This window comes from Cinclus cinclus, chromosome 20 (assembly GCF_963662255.1).
Source record: "Cinclus cinclus chromosome 20, bCinCin1.1, whole genome shotgun sequence".
NCBI classification, from domain to species: domain Eukaryota; kingdom Metazoa; phylum Chordata; class Aves; order Passeriformes; family Cinclidae; genus Cinclus; species Cinclus cinclus.
Genome location: NC_085065.1, coordinates 8,399,690 through 8,418,676, shown reverse-complemented (window position 1 = coordinate 8,418,676; position 18,987 = coordinate 8,399,690). Strand labels below are relative to the sequence as shown.

At 47.5% G+C, this 18,987-nt stretch overlaps 2 protein-coding genes across 3 annotated transcripts; one reads left to right on the top strand and one right to left on the bottom strand.

Annotated features, from left to right (window-relative positions):
* The first annotated feature begins 1,879 nt into the window (after positions 1–1,879).
* TRIM25 (tripartite motif containing 25) lies at positions 1,880–11,834 on the top strand. Of its 2 annotated transcripts, XM_062506190.1 has the most exons (9): positions 1,880–2,497; positions 3,527–3,622; positions 4,042–4,275; positions 4,768–4,924; positions 5,533–5,616; positions 6,007–6,072; positions 6,699–6,725; positions 7,055–7,141; positions 7,812–11,834. In XM_062506190.1, exons 1-9 carry the CDS (start codon positions 1,880–1,882, stop codon positions 8,342–8,344), a joined length of 1,902 nt encoding a protein of 633 aa, XP_062362174.1. In that variant the 3' UTR covers positions 8,345–11,834. The 2 variants fall into 2 exon arrangements, with proteins under 2 accessions (XP_062362174.1, XP_062362175.1); XM_062506191.1 differs by lacking the exon at positions 6,699–6,725.
* A 1,275-nt stretch (positions 11,835–13,109) lies between these two features.
* On the bottom strand, positions 13,110–18,142 carry LOC134052030 (meteorin-like protein). Its single transcript, XM_062506216.1, has 4 exons — positions 18,039–18,142; positions 16,738–17,147; positions 16,385–16,444; positions 13,110–13,983 (listed from the first exon to the last, which is right to left on the bottom strand). Exons 1-4 carry the CDS (start codon positions 18,140–18,142, stop codon positions 13,667–13,669), a joined length of 891 nt encoding a protein of 296 aa, XP_062362200.1. The 3' UTR covers positions 13,110–13,666.
* Between the last annotated feature and the right edge of the window lie 845 nt (positions 18,143–18,987).

Below are 18,987 nucleotides of genomic sequence, written 5' to 3'. Positions count from 1 at the left end.
CTGTGAAACATAGCTTTACAGTGATTCTCCAGGTTTGATTTAATCATCCAAAAGAGCTGTCTAGGAGCTGATTTCAATTGTAACAGACTACCCACCGTTGCTTCTTTTGAATGTTTTATACAATGAGCATGATCATGAGCCAGCAGTGTGCCCAGGTGGCCAAAAAGATCAATGGCCCCTGGCCTGTATCAGGAACTGTATTCTGTATTCTTCCCCTGTGCTCAGCACTGCTGAGGCCACACCTGGAGTGCTGTGTCCAGTTCTGGCCCCTCATTTTAGGAAGGACATTGAGACACCTGAGCACATCCAGAGGAGGGAACGAGGCTGGTGAGGGGTCTGGAACACAAACTGTGAGGAACGGCTGAGGGGGCTGGGGTTGTTTGTCCTGGAGAAAAGGAGACTCAGAGGTGACCTTATCACTCTCTACAGCTCCCTGAAAGGTGCCTGTGGTCAGATGAGGGTTGGTCTCTTCTCGGGCAACAATTGACAGAATGAGAAGACACAATCCTAAGCTGTGCCAAGGCAAGTTTAGGTCAGATGTTGGAAAGAAATTCTTCACTGAAAGAGTGGTTGGGCAGTGGAATCGTCTGCCCAGGGTGGTAGTGGAGTCACCATCTCTGGAGGTGTTTAAAAAAAGACTGGAGGTGGTACCCAGTGCCGTGGTTTAGTTGATGAGGAAGTGTTAGGTTAGGTCATAGGTTGGACTAGATGATCTTGAAGATCTTTTCTAACCCAGTTCATTCTGTGATTCTGTGTAACTCCTCAACATTCTAGGAAGTCTCTGAGGACTAACACCAACAAGATTGCCTGCTGATACTTTTAAATTACATTAAAGGGAACCTCAGCGGTTCTCCACACAAGGTGTTTGCCCACTGGACAAGAGTTGAGAGCACATTCTGCTGCAGCCCATCAGGGTCACAAACTTTGTGCCAGGCTGTTCCATTTCATCCCTGCTGCCAGCATGGGTGGAAAAATACAGAGGGTCCCAAGGAAGTCCCTGGGACACCAGCAGACAGGGCAGAAGAGGAAGAAGGAAGAGACCACTGGAAGAATTTGAGGTCAAGTTAGTTAAGACAGGAGTACTTGCATTGTTGCTATTCAGCATCAATGTTCCTGTTAGAAACAGTGATTATTGAACAGTTAAACGGAGAAAAATAAATTTGGGGAAGCATCTTCTGTTGAGATGGTTTCCTCAATCACAATGCAGTAACCTGCGTGCTTTAAAAACATTGCACTGGCATCTGCTGTTGCAAACAGATGATTTTTAAGGTCCTTTCCAGCCCAAACCATCCTATGAGTCCGTAGGTTCTCCTGCAGCCAGGTTACCCACATCTCGGGGCAGCTGGGGCGGTGCTCGGGAGGATTTGGGGTTCACACCATCCCTGAAGCCGGGCGGAGCCGGTGGTGATCGCGGTCGGACAGCGCTGGGCTGTCCCCAGTTCCCTTGAGCCGGGGTCCGGCCGGCAGCGAGGCGGGCACCGCACCCCAAACTCCCCGCTGCGGTTCCGATCCCAGCCCGAGGGCTCCGGGAACCTCCGGGTGACGCTGCCCCGACCCCGGCTCGGAGCCCCCGGCCCGCCCGCAGCCCCTGGGGGTCCCATTCCCACCCCGGGGGTCCCATTCCCATCCCGGGGGTCCCGTCCCACCCCGGGGGTCCCATTCCCATCCCGGGGCTCCCGTTCAGCAGGGCAGAGCCCCCAGCATCCCGGCGCTGCCCGGCCCTCGACATGGGCAGGCGCCGCGGGGTTCGTCCCTCGGTTGCCGCCCCTCCCGTCGGGGCGGGGATGAGACACGTAGTTTCCCGGAAAACCGCGGCCACAGTTTCGTTTCTCCTAGTCCGAGTTTGTTTCTGGCTGTCGGGGCAGCTGCGGACGGGGCGATGGCGGCGCTGGAGTCGGAGCCGGGGCTGTCGGGGCTGGAAGAGGAGCTCACCTGCTCCATCTGCCTCTGCCTCTTCAGCAGCCCCGTGACGGTGCCCTGCGGGCACAACTTCTGCGCCTCCTGCCTGGATCTCAGCTGGGCCGGCCTCTCGGGGGGCTTCAGCTGCCCGCAGTGCCGGGCCACCTTCGCGGGCCGCCCGCAGCTGCAGAAGAACACGGTGCTGTGCCGGGTGGTGGAGCAGCTCCAGGGCCGCCCTGGGGCCAAGGGCGAGGAACAGGAGGAGGAGAACGGGGTTGGGGAGGCGGGGGGGTGCTGGGCGCAGGAGCCCCCCGTGTCCTGCGACAGCTGCCAGGAGGCTCCGGCCGTACAGACCTGCCTGACCTGCACCGCGTCCTTCTGCACCGAGCACCTGCGGCCGCACCGCGACAGCCCCGCCTTCCGCGACCACCAGCTCTGCCCGCCCCTGCGCGACCTGCAGCAGCGCAAGTGCCCCCAGCACAACAGGCTCTTCGAGTTCTTCTGCGGCAAGCACGGTGCCTGCATCTGCTCCCTCTGCCTGCTCGGGCACAAACTGTGCCCCACCACCCCCTTGGAGCAGGCAAAAGCTGCTGCCCAGGTGAGAAGCCGGGGCTGAGCGGGGCTGGCCGGTGGCCCCCGGGACTGGAACACCCTCCCAAGGGCATCCCGGAGTGCCCCATGCCTCCCTCCCTCTGTGCCTGGGGAGCAGCCCTGGAGTGCGGGGTGGAGGCCAGAGCAGGACATGGACTGCATATCTCATGTATAAGTTTATAAACTGTTATCTGCTCTCAAAAATGTGCTGAGGCATGTCCTCAGAGTCATTCCTTGCGTTCTCCTCTCCAGGATGTTGCTCAAGGGCAGGGGTCTGGGAAGGCGCTGTCAGGCAGCTGGTTGCCAGTTCCTGGACTGGACTTACCAGTGAGGCTTCCCTTACTCTGTGGCATCACCCAGAGCTCTGAGCCTCCTCGGCTGCTCTGCTCCCTGCCGGGGCTTGTCACAGCCCGTGGGGCTAACATTCCTCTGCAGATGTTCTTAAGAAGAAGAATTATAAAAGATACCTTAGGGTCTCAAGTATGTAGATGAAAGCCAGGAGGAGGTTCACAAGGGTTCTACCTGGTCTTTATATTTTCCAGTACAGCTGAAAATCAGTGTGGATGAATGAAGTGTGCTGAAAAAGTTTAGGTGGCCACACTCCTGCTGGTTCAGTGGGTATGTACACAGCTTAGCTGCAGAACTTAGCCCCGATTGAGCTTAGCAGAATCTTGGATGAAAGGAACAGGTACATCACATCTGAACGAGGAAATTCTCAAAAGGAGAGCGGTGAACAGTAGATTCAACTTTGTGCCCGAAGTCCAACCTGAGAGCTAATATAACATTTATTGCTAGCATGAGAACTGTGCAGAAAGCACCGGGTCCTTTGTGAAGAGAGTGTCAACAGTGACATCTTGCTCTTGGGAGAGGTGGGGAGGGTGTGGGTGCCACAAGCCACACACGTGCAGGACTTTTACACCCTCTAAGGTTCGAGGGAAAGTAGGTTTTAAGATGGGAGTACTAAATGCTTAAAAGAGTATTAAAACTCGGACCAGACATGACAACTGCCTCTCTGAAATACTTTGTCCTGTTGCAGTCGGTGCTGAAGAAAAAACTCGGGGAGCTGCATAACCAGAGTGAAAAAACTGCCCGGGCCATGAGCACGGTGAAAACAAACCAGAACCAATCTGCTGTAAGTGGGGACTCCTCGGGGCGCTCTCAGGTTGCCTCGGCCCCCGCTGGCCGCTGCGCGGTGGTGGTGACTGAACCCTGGTGACACGGCTGTGGTATTGGCAGCAGAAGGTGTTACTAGGAAGGAACAGAAAAGAGGAATTTTGGCAGGGCCAGGCGGCTCTGTGGGAGATGGGAGTGAACAAGGCATTATGCAAGGTTTTACAGCCTCACGTGAGGGTGACACAGAGAATGGGTTCTGTTCTCTGTGAGTGAAGTTTTCTTTCCAAACCACATAAAAATCCACAGCTCTTCTCTAGCTTGTTTCAAGGAAGAGAAGCCTGCATGTTCCTCAGAGGCTTTCGTGCAGTAGCATCTAGACTGTTTTGTTTACAAACTGTTCTTTTGAAACCAGTGCCTATCTGCTCTTGTCTGCTCCAGGAAACAGCTTCGAGAAAGAAGGAATTGATCAGAAATGAGTTTTCAGAAATAAAAGCTATAATTGAAGAAAGAGAAAATGAGATCATGAAAGCAATTACAGAGGAAGAAAAGAGAGTTTGGAATAAGTTTGATTATATTTACAGTGTTCTGGGAAATAAGAAGAATGAAATTCAGTCTCTCAAAGATCAGATTGAGATGGCACTGACTGAAAGTGATGACGTTCTGTTTTTGAAGGTAATGTGTCACTTAAATGTGAATCAAATTCTTTGTGCTAGAATGCAGAATGACAAAAACCTGCTGTGGTCGTCCTGCTCTCCAGAGACTTCCAGTCAAATGGAAATGCAGTGGTGTGCAAGAACCTGCTATCAAAGGATGTACTGAGAAGTGCACAAATACCAGTGAAAGAATGCTGGAGGGGAGTCTGGTGTCCCCCAGAGGGCTGTCCCCCAGTTCAGCCTCTGCCACAAGCAGAGGGGTCACTGGGCAGGAGTCAGCTGTGTGAGGTGTGGCAGCTCTGTGCTGTGACCTGTCTGCTCATTGGTTCAGGTACCAGTGGGAATTACGGCATCTGAGCTGCTGCTGGAATTTTGCCATGAGCTGTGTCTGACTGTAGCCTTTGTTCCCTTGAATTTGAGATGAATGCACAAAACTCCACCCCATTTAAAGTAAGTTGCTTGTATTTTTCTCTGTGTGCTACACAAGGTGGTCTCTCTATTGTCATTTCAGAGAGCAGCAGCACTGCAAAAAACATCAACAAAAGAGGCTTTCGTTCCTGTAGTTGAAATGGACCAAAATGTGATGCATTCCACTTACCAGGCTGCCATTGTCCTCAAAGACATAGTGAAAACTTCAGTAATTCAGAGTAGGGAGAAAAAAGAGGAAGGTACTGTATCACTGGGGAAATTGGCATTTTCTATTTTTGCTTTGAGCTGAAATGAGGGATCTTTCCAATCCAAATATATATATATTTTTTTTAAGTGCAACAAATGCAGTTGATTAATATAAATTGTATCTTCCAATCTCTGTAGTGTTCCATTTCCACACAAAAACATTATAGTCTGGGCTAAACTGGGAGACAAAATGTGCCAGTGTTTATTCACTGTTATCTATACTTGGATAAACTGATTAGTGTCATGATATCACACACTTCTGGCACAGCCCAGCCTTTCTTCCTTAGAGTAGTTTATGGTGCTATTATGTAGCAGGGTTGGGTGTGGATTTGAGGGGGGATTTGAAAGGCTTTAGAGTGGCAGGACTCCCCTCACCCAGCTGTAAAGGTGCTGGTTGTGTAAGTGTGGTGGAACAAAGCTCTGCTTACCAGGTTAAGCCAAATTGTCTTTTGGACCGGGGCATGGGTGTGCAGTTCCCATCTCTGCCAAATATCACTTCAGTTCTGTATGCATAACTAAATAACTAAAATAAGATGGAAAAATGTCCTCACTAATGCATGACTGTTCCTGGCCATACAAACCATAATGTAAATTATCACAGTTGCAGCCAAACTTGTGAAAATTAAGGGCCCTCCAGCAGCTCATCCAAACAAACTCCCTGTTGGAAAAAAGCCCCATGGACCACGTAAGTACTACAAAACATCATCCTGTCCTAACTATGGCTTTACTGTTAAATAAGAGTTGAAGCAGTTACCCAAGAGCTGTTTGCTGTGCTGGTGATGCAGTGATGACTTGCAGTGAGCACCCTGGCACAGGGAAGGGAGGGTGCTTTGGGATATTTGGGGATGGATGTCTTGTGAGCTGGACAGGTGAACTGCACAGGTACACGGGTGCATGAGCCTGTAGTGGTGTCACTGTGGGCTGGAAAGCAAAGCAGAGCTTTCCCACCCTCTGGTTGTTTCAGGTTTTTAAAATTTGTGCCAAATACCTTTTTTTTGGTTGTTTTATAGATTTGTATGCATTGAGTTCTGCTTAGGACCTGTTCATGTTGGTTTTTTTTCTTCCCCCTTTGCAGACCAGATCCACAAAGAGAAAAGCATTCCCCCATCTCAGACCAGTTCACATGGGGAGACAGATACCAGTAAGTGGTGATTAAAGGAGCCTTACTCAAACATTTTGCTGCCTCCAGTCTAGGGCTGGGGTGATGGTCTTTGTGGCAGGTTATACTGACCTTTCAGTACTCTTCTGTCCAGATACCAGAATTAATGGGCACTGTAGCCTGTTTGGATGATCTCCCATGTTTTCTTCTTGAAGTAAATGCAAGTGTTAAGAAGCAACCTCTAGTTATTTCCAGGGAGCTCTTGACACATTGTCAAAGTTCTGGGTGTGCTGGGGAAGCAGGACTGGAATGGAGCTGCAGCTCCTGTTGCTGCACTGAAAGCTCTGTGGTAAAATGGAAGGGAATAGTGTTCCTCATGGGAACATGAGTATTTCACATGCCTGAACACAATGCCCCTGGAGGGTAGATCAAGCTCCTTCCAGGCTTATGAACCTGTGGAATAGGAAGCAAATGGAAGGTTGTGCTTGATGTGCAGCTTTCCAGTGTGAGGGTATTTGTACCTGGCTTCAGCCTGCTGGACTGTCAGCTCTTTACTACTGCAGTTTCAGAAGAGCCATGGTGATAATGTTACAGCTGACATAGTCTTATCAGTGGCTTTTGCCTCCCAGTAGAACTCACAGTTTACTTTTTTATTTCTCCCCCTCCAGAAGAGAAAAAGAAAGCTGCTAAAGTTGGTGAGTCCAAACTTTCATCATGCCTATTCCAATTTTCATTGACTACTCCTCAAATGATAAGATGGTCATTAGTGTTAGTGTATTGAGCAAAAGTTCAGCTCTAGCTGGTCACTGTGAGAGCAATCAAACACTGAGAGAAGTTGTGCAGAGAGTGGGATTTTCAAAACTTGACATGACAGTGAACAGCCTGAGCTAATACTGAACTTAACCCTGCATGGAGCAGAAGGCTAAACCAGATCAGCTCCAGCCTGAGTGTGTCTGTGACAGGGTGTTAAACAAGTGAGGTCTCTTCCCAACTGGCCAAACTCTCTTTTCTTCTGTTGACACAGCACCAGCCACCACACCTGCTGCTGCTGCTTCTGCTAAAGATCTCATGGACAGCTTCCTGAAGAAGCCCAGAGAGGAGCTCTTGCAGTGTAAGACACCCAACATTGCACTCCTTGAAGATGAACTTTGCTCTTGTTGTACTGGTGTTATGTGGCCTCTGTAGTTGCCTGACAAAAATACTTCTGAGAGAGTTTCGTTAGCTTAATAGGTTGTTACAAATGAAGGAAATTTCTGGAGAAAAAGGGGGCAGGAGGTTTCTAGGTGGTTCTTTTGCCAGATTAATCAAATTAATCTTCTGCATGCATGTATCTTTATGAAGATAAATGAAGTTTTCAAGTAATGACTTTGGTTTCCTCAAAAAAGACAGCATTAGGGTAGCCTAGAAACAGTGTAATGCACTGGATTGTTTTAAATGTAATGCAGGTTTTTATGTGAGCCCACGATGGCTTGTTAAGATGCTGTACAACATGGCATACCTTTTGCTGCCAGATCAGCAATTGCCTTTTGCCAGGGTGCATTTAGGTGATAAGGGGATGCTGTGGGGCTGCAGAAAGGAAGAAAACTCACCTTCCATTTGCTTGCTGTGTAATCTAGAGCTGCAGTCGAACCCAGCAGCTTTTACTGTGGCCCTAAGAACTGCCTGCACTGAGGAGAGCAGAGCTGGCAAATAAACATGGCAACAAGTACCGAGGATAAATAAACAGGATAAATAAACATGCTTTGTTCTTCAGTACCTTCAAGTGATTCATGTCATTGCAGATGCTGCCAACATCACACTGGATTACAACACAGCTCACAACACCGTGGTTCTGTCAGAGAACTACACCAGGATGTCCATCTCAGACACCTTCACGGGTCACAAGCACCACCCCCAGCGCTTCACCGATTACCGCCAGGTGCTGGGCTTCCAGTGCTTCAAGAGAGGCATCCACTACTGGGAGGTGCAGCTGCAGCAGAGCAGCTTCTGCGGGGTCGGGGTGTGCTACGGCAGCATGGAGCGCCAGGGCCCCGAGAGCCGCCTGGGCAGGAACAGCAAGTCCTGGTGCATCGAGTGGCTCAACTCCAAAATATCATCCTGGCACAACGACGTGGAAAAGTGCCTGCCCAACACCAAGGCTACCAAGATTGGGGTGCTGCTCAACTGCGAGGGGGGCTTTGTGATTTTCACAGCAGTGGGGGAGAAGAATTACTTGATCTACAAGTTCAAAGCCCAGTTCACTGAAGCCTTGTACCCGGCCTTCTGGCTGTTTTCCAGTGATGCTGTTCTCTCTCTCTGTCACATGAAAGAGTAAGGTCTTGTATCTCTGTTTAGTTCATTTACAGCGCAGATAATCTGTCACGAAGATTGATTGTTTGATACAAAAATTATCATCTCTTTTAGGCAGTTTAGGAAATCTGCCAATTCTTTGGTCTGAATTGCTAAAGCCATTAGGTAGTGAGTCAGCAAAACGTTGGTGATAGTAAAAACTACAATGGTTTTCAAAGGTCTTGGTTGTCCTAAAATCAAAGTTATGCAAATCCTTGTTAAATGTCTTCAGTGGCCCCTGTGGCTTCTGTGGCTTCTGTGGCATCCTGTAAAGGAGCAACAGAATTCGTGCGTTCCACGGGTAACAATAACCCCTTTGAGAAAGAAACAGGAAGAATTCCTTGACAAATTCAGGCTCTGAGGGATGTCTCACTGTTGCCTTTTTGCCCGTGCACAGACTGTTGTCCTTACAGGTGTTCTCAGTGTATGACTCCACCAGATGCTACAGAAAGAGCTATTGAAATCCCTAAGTTCAGGTCTTATGGCTCTGAGTTATAAAAGCCAATATGACAAATCTCATCAGAATGGAACTGCAGAGACTTCTAGAACTGATGGGAAAGAAATGGTATTAGATTCACCAGGAAACAAATGACATCAGCCCAGACACTGGGAATGCACCAGAGAGTTGTCAGGAAGACATCCTGCAGAGCAGTGGTGTGCATCCTGTGATGCAGATTGTGGGATGAAGCATTCTGTGTCATCTTCTGACCTGGAACATGCTTCACATCTTCATACTGAAGGCTCTTCAGTGCTGGGTTTTTTTGTGTGTGCTGAGGAGCTCAGGGGAGGCATTCCTGGTCTCGGGGTCTCCTGTCATAAAGCTTTTCCTCTTTATGAGGTGGGATATTCTCTGGTGGTGTATCTTTAGCTTAAAGCAGGGTCTCATGTCATAAAGCTTTTCTTCTTTATGAAGTGGGATATTCTCTGCTGGTGTATCTTTTGTTGTTCAAGTGGTAGAAACTGGATTTCTTGCATGTTTTTGGGACTCCAGTTTGAAGAGTCTCAAGGCAGTGCAAGTACCTGGAAAATGCTGGTTCCTCTCTGCATGAAGGCTGTGGGAAGACAGGGTGAGTCTTTTGACATACAGAGAATTAGCACAAAAGAGGATATACATCCATTCCTCCTGGGATGGATTTTTAATTCTCTTGGTGTTCTTTGGGTTGTGGTATGTCTTCAGAAGTTCTCACCAGGTGCTGAGAAATCTGTACTTCATACTTACAACTTTAAAACAATCTGTAGGCAATCAAGGTATTTGGATTTCATAGTTATTGGGCCTGTACCTTGTTGGTGCCTCTGGACTTCCTGTGCCAGCTCTTATTTTTTGTAGCCCATGGGAAGCTCACACAAGAGCCTTCCTGGACTTGGATTTGTAAAACTCCCCTTACAGGACTTGGTGAAATAGAACACAAAGACACTGCTGGCAGTTTGGCAGGAAATTGTTAGAAGGCTTAAAAGAACCTCTGTGACTACATTCCGCATTAGCCAAAGTGCTTTGGAGAGAGATTTCAGGAATTCAGGCTTGGTGTTTCTATTTTTACTTGGTTTGTAAACTCTTAATACTTTGTCAAGGATAGCACAAGTCTCACTTCTTCCAATTTTTTGGTCAGAATGGGATATGGAATTGATGGTGGATCTAAAAGTGCCATGGCTGTCTTTGGAGCAGTTCTACTCTCTCAAGGGTCTCTACTTCTCAAAGCACAGTCAGCACTAAAACTCCCAGCCTGAGCAGAATGCTGCAAAAGGTGCAGAAGGAGGATGTGTCCTGCTGGGAGCCAACAGTGGATAACAAACTGGGTTTTCTGCTCTTCCACTTTTTCAGCAGTGAAAACTGCTAAGAGCAGTTCCCTCTGAGAAATCCTTTTGCTGCTTGGCTGTCCCACAGGGCTGCAGATCCACTCAGCAGGGTGCAGAAGGAGTACTCTGTCCCCTTGGCTGTGGGCAAAAGCGTGCTCCGGCAGTCTGTGCAGTGGAGAAAGTCCCCATCCTCTGTTCCTTGCTTCTTGACTTTAAAGAGGTGTCAGTACTGCCCTGAGTCTATGGGCTTCTGTAGCCATAGTCTAGATGGACACCCAAACAAAGTAAAGAGCAGTTTTTATTCTGCCTCGTTGGACAAAGTGGGATTCTTGACATTGGACACTGGTGTTGGACAAAGTATGTGGCACACGAGGTGCCCTGCATTACCAGGCAGTGAAACAAGCCTTCTGCTGGGCTCCTGTGCCTCTGTTCTGCTTTCTTTTGTGCTATGAATGGCTGGAAGTCACAGAGTGAAACTCTGTTAATTTGGAATTCACAGAATCACAGAGTATTCTGAGTTGGAAGGGACTCACAAGGATCACTGAGTCCAGCTTTTAAGTGAATGACCTGTATGGGGATGGAAATGGTGACCTTGGCATTAGTAGGACCAATCTCTGGGCTTCTGAGAAACATTGTTTTGCTTAGCTTCAGGTATCTTGCCTATATTGAAGCACTAGTGTGATATAACTATTATAACTAGTAATAAATGTTAGTGTGTTTAGGGAAAATACTAGTTACTGCATGATAAATGATCATTTTAAAACTTTTTCAACATAACTGAAGTGGTTTTGGGCAGTACCTGTCAGAGCTGCATTGGTTTTAAACAAGACATGTATAGGAGCATATATTTTAATTGTAATTCTCTTTTTAGTATTAAAAAGAAAGCAACTTAGTCTAGAGAAAGAACTAATTCTGGTGTTAATGCTATGAGGATGCGCAGTGATTTGCATTTTAACATACAGGTGAGAGTAAATGAAAAAAAACAGTTGCTGAATGAAAATAAACAAATGTTTAATCTTTTCTTTGATTAAAGACATCAGTAAAACAGTATATTTAGAAAAAGAAATGCTTATAAATGTTTATAAACCTGTTGATTATACTGATCTATCAACCGTGTCCTTCAGTCTGTGTAAGGTGTGTTACTCTCTGTGTGCCAGCCACACACAGCAGGGCCACCACCATGGAATTTGTGCCACCTGGTCCCTGTGCCTGTGACCACTCCAGGAGCTGGCTGGTGAGTGGTGATGGCTTGAATTCAATAAATACTTGCAGTAAACCCTAACTCTCAATGTTCTGTTCTCTGCTCAGGGTCGAAGCAGGGAGGGAGGCAGAAGTGAAGACACAACAAAGGACTCTTTAGAGCATCACTCACTGGGTGTGGGAGAGCTGGGGAAGGGGCAGGCAGAGCTGTGGTGTTCTCTGGGCTGCTCCTAAACTGCATCCTTCCCCTGAGCCACACACCCATCATCAGTAATGCTGCATCCTCACTGAGGATGAGGAGAACATCCTTCCCAGTAAACAAAACCAGAGACCTTTTTGGGTAAGCAAAACCATGGTCATCATCTGCAGGAAGATGGATAAAGACACAGTGTGGGATTGCTTTAAAAAGCCTTAGGTGAGATCCAGCATCTGCCAGTCTAAGTTACACCTGGAAGCAGCAATAGGTGATGGGTCCTGATACCACCCAGATAAATTGCAAGCTGCTGCCTCCCCCTGTGACCAGTGGAAAACAGCAGGGAGCTGCTCTGGTGCCTCAACAAATTTAAAAATCAGCCCAAACAAGCCATCCATGAAACAAGTTAAACATTTCCATCTAAAGTTCTCCAAAGTGAGTTGAACTGAGGAAGGTTTTGGGGAAGAAACTCAGAAAAGTTTGCAGAGTCACACAGTGTTGCTTGAGCAGTGGGATAGGTACTACGAAAACTAAGAGGTGGAAATCCTCATCTTCACTACTTGTCCCATGATGTCCCTGGGATTAGGAGGTCAATTAGGTCTGCCAGACCTTTGCCTCAGTTTCCAAAGACAGACAAAGAAGTATTTTAAGCCTGTGTAAACTGGACTGTGACTACAGCCAGAGGCCTGAGCAGGTACTGAGGCCTCAGGGAAATCAGCGTGATCATATTTATACAAGGTTTGTTTTCTTCCTTACTAATGACATTTCCTCTTGATTTAGCTTTGTGAATACTTTTTCACAGCAAAAAGAACAACTGACTTAGACTCCAAAGTATACTCTCTGTGAATATACGTAAAAAATCTTTATCAAGACATCCCCTATTTTAGTAAAATTGTATTTGGTTGGTGTTTAACTGACTGTATTTCTATACCCAGTCCTCTGATTCCCTCCCATTTCTTCCCCCATTCATAATTCCCTCCCAATTAAATGGCTGCTACTTCTCAAATAATCAGTGTCAGTTAATGGTCATTTTAGGACTCCTATTCAAAGCTCATTTCATTTAGGCTTTCATTGGAAGGTATTTTGTCCCATAAAAAGGTTCAAGACAGCAATTTGTGAATCTTGCTCAGCCAAGTAGAACTGTGGAAAAGAGGAGTCATTCTAAAAGTCAATTAACTGTGGCCTGTCAGAGTTCTCCTCATTCAGTTTTCTCCAGGCTCTGTCAGGGGCTCACATCTGTCAGCCCTGTGTTGCCCAGGCTGCAATCAGATGCCATTACATGGGAAATAATGGGTTTATTCACACCATTTATTTGGCTCTGTGTGGTAGACACATTTGTATATCATTTTATGGTATAGCAATTCCATTTACATAAAACACAGGCAATTATGTGAGCCTGGCTAAAGCACTAAGGGAGGGTGGGAGAAGCCACCAATCAAATAATAAATGCTAATTGAAAAAAGGCAGATAATTTAGGTGAAAATACCATCATAAGCAATTCTCGACCCTAAATTCATTCAACAGAACTTTGAGGAGGCAACATAATTGCATTTTGTTTGTGCTTATATTAAACTCTTTAATGTCTTTCAATGTCAGAAAAGAGCATGTGCTTTTCACAGCATCTACGTTCCGTTTTAACAATCGAGTAGTCTGTGGTGAAGAAAACGATTTTTTTTGGCTATAGAGATAGTTTTTCCTCCCAGGTTAGAGAAAGTTTTCACATTTGCCTGTAAAGGAAGAGAAATCAAGCAGAGATTGGGGAGGGGAGAAATATATCTAGAGGAAAAGCACATAACATTTACACAGAGCAAGAGATGTTAGAGAGACTTTTTTAGTACTGAGCACAGGCTGCTTTCTAACCTTCCCCAAAAGACTGTCTTTCCAAAATCCAGAGTTATTTTGTGAGGCAAAGAAAACATGAAGAAAGAGAAATTAATGTGAGTTCAAAGTCCCAGTTCACGGGGCTCACAGAGCCATTATCATCAGGAAATCCTCCAGGTCCCACTTTGGGCCAATTGTTAACTTTAGTCCTTGGTTTTAACTCTGCTCCACATTCAGTATCCAAAGACTGGGCTGAAGTTTTTCAACTCTCAGCAACAGTGAGAGTCAGCTGAACTCATGTCAGTTGAGCTCAAACTCACAAGGGTTGGCTCCCCTTTCTCTGGCAGCCTGGTAAACCAACATGAAATCCTTAAACCGAGGGGCACAGCCCAGCCAGGCTTCCCCAAAGTGTTCATTCCCAGTGAAGAGGAAATCTCCCCCTCCCTTCTTCACCTTGCACTGCAGAAGGGTCCGGATGGGGCCTCGCCACTCCCCACTCCCTTCCTCCTGCTGGAAAATTCGGTTTTTCTGCCTGTAGACTCTCTGGACACTGACATCGACCTGGGACATGTGGTTCTCCGAGTCGTGGGAGACATTTCGGATGGATCCTTTCACCACTGGATGTGAGAAGACAGGAGGTGATTATGGAGCAGCAGGAGACCAGCTCAGCTACAATGAGCTCACTGAATGAAATAACTGGAGAGCAGATTTGCTGTGCAGTTTTTACACCTACCACCTGCACATGGACACATTTCTGAGCTTACATTGCATCCTTTGCACAGGGGATCCACACACAAGCTGTGTCCTTGCAATTGTGCTTTATGACTACTCAAACCAGCTACACCAGAGGAAAAAGCTCGATAACGCAATGTAGTGGAAGACAAAAAAGCACATGACAAGAGGTCAGCTCAGGGATTAATTTTTTCAGTCTGTGTTCCAAGGCAATGACCATCACAGACGCCTCCTTCCTGACTCCAGGGGACTCTGGAGATTTTCCTTTCACAACACTAACAGAGGTTGATCCAAGAAGAATCAGAATATAATTTGGTCAGAAAAAACTGAGAGCTTGTTAAATGTTTTTCATTTAAAGGTTGAGTGGTTTTTAACCCTCTCAAAAGACAATGCCATCCATTCACCAAAAGAAACTTTGGGAGATGATGAACAACACTTAGAACTCCTAAAGTGACTTTATTTGAAGCCCTATTTAAAAGTCACTTTGCATACATGTAGCTTCTTCTTCTAGAAGAATCCTAGCTGGAAGGAAAGCATAAGAAGCCATTGTCTCTGAAAGCATTCTTTGCATCCATCATATAGAGAATGAAGTATCTCATCTGACAGGTGTTTGCTGTCCTGAAGCCACCTTTATCATTGTCACTGCCCCCATTTTTCACAGCAATCAGTTATTCTTCTACTAACTAAATTAATTTCAATCCCACATCCATAGAAGGCTCAGAAACATTCACCATTAGAGAAAGAGCTCTTCAGCAAGTGAGAGGTTACACAACCACCCTTCTGCCACAAAACTCCTTCACTCTTGTACGGAAAACTCAACAACCCAAGATGCAGAAAAACCTTATCTCAGAAGTTTTCAACAACTTCCTCATTTATTTAGATTTCCAAGGGAACACAGAATTTTGTGTAACAGATGTCTCTGCTCTCTGTCTCCCTCTTTGTGTGATCATTTTTAATCAGATTCAGTCAAGTCTATTGACAAGCTATACTGCACTTGTTCCTGGTGCTCCAAGTTGCTCCTGCACTGCTCGGGGTGCAGTGACTGCAGAACCCGTGCTAAGGATAATCAGAAAGCCCCCACTCATTCCCAGTGTCATTTACACTTTCATTAGCAGCTATTTTCTCTAATCAAAAAAGCTGATGATAGCGATTTGTGAGCACAGGGCATAAATAGTCAGTTCAAAGGGCTGTTTCTTCTGCTCTGTTGCTGCTGTGAGTGTGAGTGCCCCCTTTGTGTGCCTGGACCCCCACATCTGTCAGTCCCTGATGGGAACAGTGCCCACTTGGGGACCAGCACCTTCCTCCAGGACAAACAACAGGCTGGAGAGCGCCAATTAATTTAGAAGAAGAATAAAAATTACCAGCTGTGGAGCACTCTTAAGGAAGCATGCTCTGCACTGGTTTTGTATTTGCACCGTGATGCTGGTGTCTGATTTTATCAGCCTCCAAGTATGGCAAGCTCTGGTAGGAAAGCAGTGATTTGGTGGGGTTTTTAAATGTTGAATATGGAGTTTGTAATTTTATTTCTTTATGTAGCTATATTTACAGCAATGGAATTGTGGCTATGTGGAGGCGCAGTTCTACAGCTTTAGCTATTTGAGCTAATCAAAGAGGTATAAATGTGCATGTGGAAAAATGTGGGAATAAAATTAACAAATCATAATTAAAAGAAAAAATTATATTGCATTATTAAGAAAAATTGTAAAGTATTTTAATGTATTATCAGAGACCTATTTCTTATTATTTCTTTTGTTATGGACTAATAAATGCTATTCCCTCATAAGGGATGAAACCTAACCAGGATATCACTGAAGGAAAGTTTAAAATCACATAAAATCTTTAGCTAAGTTGCAAACAACTCCCTGCCTCTACAGAAAAAAAAACTGGGGAGTATGCAAACTGTGAGGGGAGAGAGAAGGCATAATTGGGATAAAAAGAAATACAGATAAAGGGAATATAAATGACCACACCAAGCATGTTCAACCTGAGTGTACATCTACTCACACGTGCCTCAGCTACACCTGCTGAGCCAGCAGCACACCTGTGAGCATTATTCACAGTTCAGCTTTAGTTCATCACCTTTCTGCCTGCAGGAAATGAGGACCTTGGCAGCAAAGCCTCTCCATTCTAGGTTTCACTTTGCCCTCCCATTCAGATTCTTTTCTACAGTTTCTTTCCCAGATCAGAGAGCACAGTCATGCTATTTTTCAAAGAACAAAGTCAGCAAATAAATCCAAATAATCAATATAAATTAAAGGCAGAATGATTCCCCTTTTGTCAGCTTACCAAAATCACTGCTGCAAATGGCCATAAGGAGTTCCATGTTGTCACAAGGACGGCACATAGCTAGAAAAACCAGAACAGTTACTTACAACACTACGGTACATCCCATTGCAAAAGGACAGACGAATTCAGAGGGGAAATGGGGCATTGTGATCAGGTGCAAACCAAAATTCTTGTTATGTAAATACCGCCCCAGCAAAGAAACAAACACAGAGGACGCTCTCAGTGAGGGCACTGCCAGGCAGAAGAGCCTCCTTCACAATGCCAAAACAGCCTCTGCCACCAGGGACGCACCAGCTCAACGGGGGTCAGCTGCCACCTTAGATCTGCCCCAAAAGCAGAGTCCCTGCTCTTACCTTCAACCAGGGCCATCTTTGTGAAGTCGGAGCCAGCCGCGCTCTGGTTGCTCAGCAGCTTGTACTGGAAGCTGGCGGTGCGGCGGCTGATGTCCCTCTGCGGGCTGGCCTGCAGGAACAGGGCCACTCCTTGCGGGGTGTGCGAGCTGAAGCAGGACACGTGCCGGGGCCGAGCCCCCTCTGCCTCGCTCACCACCAGGTGCAGCTGCCCAGCACGTTCCACGTAGATGCTGGCGCCCTGGAAGTCGCTGGCGGGTTTGATGCACACCGCGCTGTGCTGGGCACCGGCCACGTTGGGCTCCAGGAGCACTCGCAGGGCTCGTGCTGGGTACATCCACTCCAGGGAGCCCTCGGTGCAGCGCAGGTGCACCTGCTCCACGGCACGGGAGAGGGGCTCCCAGCTCAAACCACTGCCAAAAAACACCGTGGGTCTGTCAGAAATGGTGGGAGAGGAGAGAGGACAAAAGGAGACACTGCAGCACACACCACCTGGACATACAGATCTTATTTTAACTTTCCTAAAGACCCTTAAATTGTTTTTTTTCAGCTGGACTGGGTTCCTTCACTCCCTTCCCTCGGATCTGAGCAGTAGCACCACTCAGGAGCCACAGAGGGACAGGGAATGCTCACGGGAAGCAGCCTCAGCCCCTTTCCATCCCATCCATGCTCGGATGCCTGCAGCACCCAATGTCAGGGGGCAACTCCTCACTGCTAAATAGCTCAAAACTTTTCCTTGTGGTACAGGAAAATACTGTCCAGAAAATCCCACCAGCGAGTGGGTGGAGGGAAGTGAGAGCCACTGACTTGCAGCAGGAGCTGCACAGCGATGTTATACCCGAAAATTTTGGTTTAAAGATTTACTTTCTAAAATTATTTTTAGTATTTCCAGAATAAACTCATCAAGAAAATGTTTTTTATATAATAAACTCATCAAGAAAATGATTTTTAGATAATAAACTCATCAAGAAAATGTTTTTGATATAAAGGGTGATGCTGGCCGTGCTCCCGAGCTCTCGCTGAAGCCTGTGCATCTCCACTGCTTTCAGAACAGTTACTTTTGCTGAGGTCACTCATGAAAATCAAACCCGCGCCAGCATAATTAGTTAAAAAAAACAGTAAAAAGGCAACAAAGCATAGTGGGAAAGGACGTAATATTTGAGAGTACTGAGAACATTCGTGGCCTGTTTCCCGGCAGTGCCTGAAGTGAACCCTCTCTCCGGAGCCGCGATCCCCGGTCCCGGTGCCGGTCCCGGTCCCGGTCCCGGTGCCGCAGCCGCCCAGCCCCGGCCGTGCGCACCCACCTGCCCCTCCAGCTGCAGCGGTCGGCAATGCCCGCCGGGGCCAGCAGCAGCGGGGCCAGCAGCAGCGGGGCCAGCAGCCCGGGCGAGCCCCGCACCGTGGCCATGAGCCGGCGGATCGGCCGGGCGCGGGCCGGGCTTTAAGGGCGGCGGGGGGGAAAGGGATGGGCTGGGGGTCCCGGGGGGTGGCGGCCGCGCCTGTCACAGACCCCTTACCCCTTCCCCCTCCCCCCTTTCCCCTTCCCCCTTCCTCCGCCCCGGCCCCCAGCACCGGGGACAGCAGGGACACCCCGCCGTCACCCTTCCCTCTTCGCACCGCTGTCCCCATCGCCCGGGCCAGGCGGCTCCTTTTGTCTCTGAAATATTTAGAAGTGATTAATAACAGTTTCTCATCGCCGTGTAAGAACAAACAAAAATCGTGTCAACATAATCAAAGCGGATTTTGAATGAATGATGGAAATTCAATAGTTTTAACTTCTGCTTTCATGATTATCTTTCAGGGGTCCGTGCACAAGAAAGCTCCAGGGCCCACGATTATCATGCTAAAAGCCGGGCTGTGCCTGCCGATAATTAGATTTCTATATGCATTGCCCTTTCCATATTTTCAATGAACGACATGGGGAGATGCTCTTTTGCAGGTCTGGGAGAGCGAGTCTCTTTTCTGCAGCTCTTTAGCGTGGAATGGGGATTTCGCGGCCGGGCAGGGACAATGGCTCTCGGCACGGCTGGGTGGCACATCCCGGGATCCGCAGGGCTTTGTTCCGCTCGGCGCCGCAGCGCCCGCGGTCACCAAGGACCCTGCGGCCATCTGTTACCTTGTGGCTACCAGCGTGTTCTCCCATTGCCCACAGATGCACAGGCAGAGGCTGCTTGCAGCCCTTCTGCAAGGAGGGATTTTCCTGAAGAGGAGAATAAATTTGTTAAGAAGAGATAGCCTGAAACCAGAGCTTTA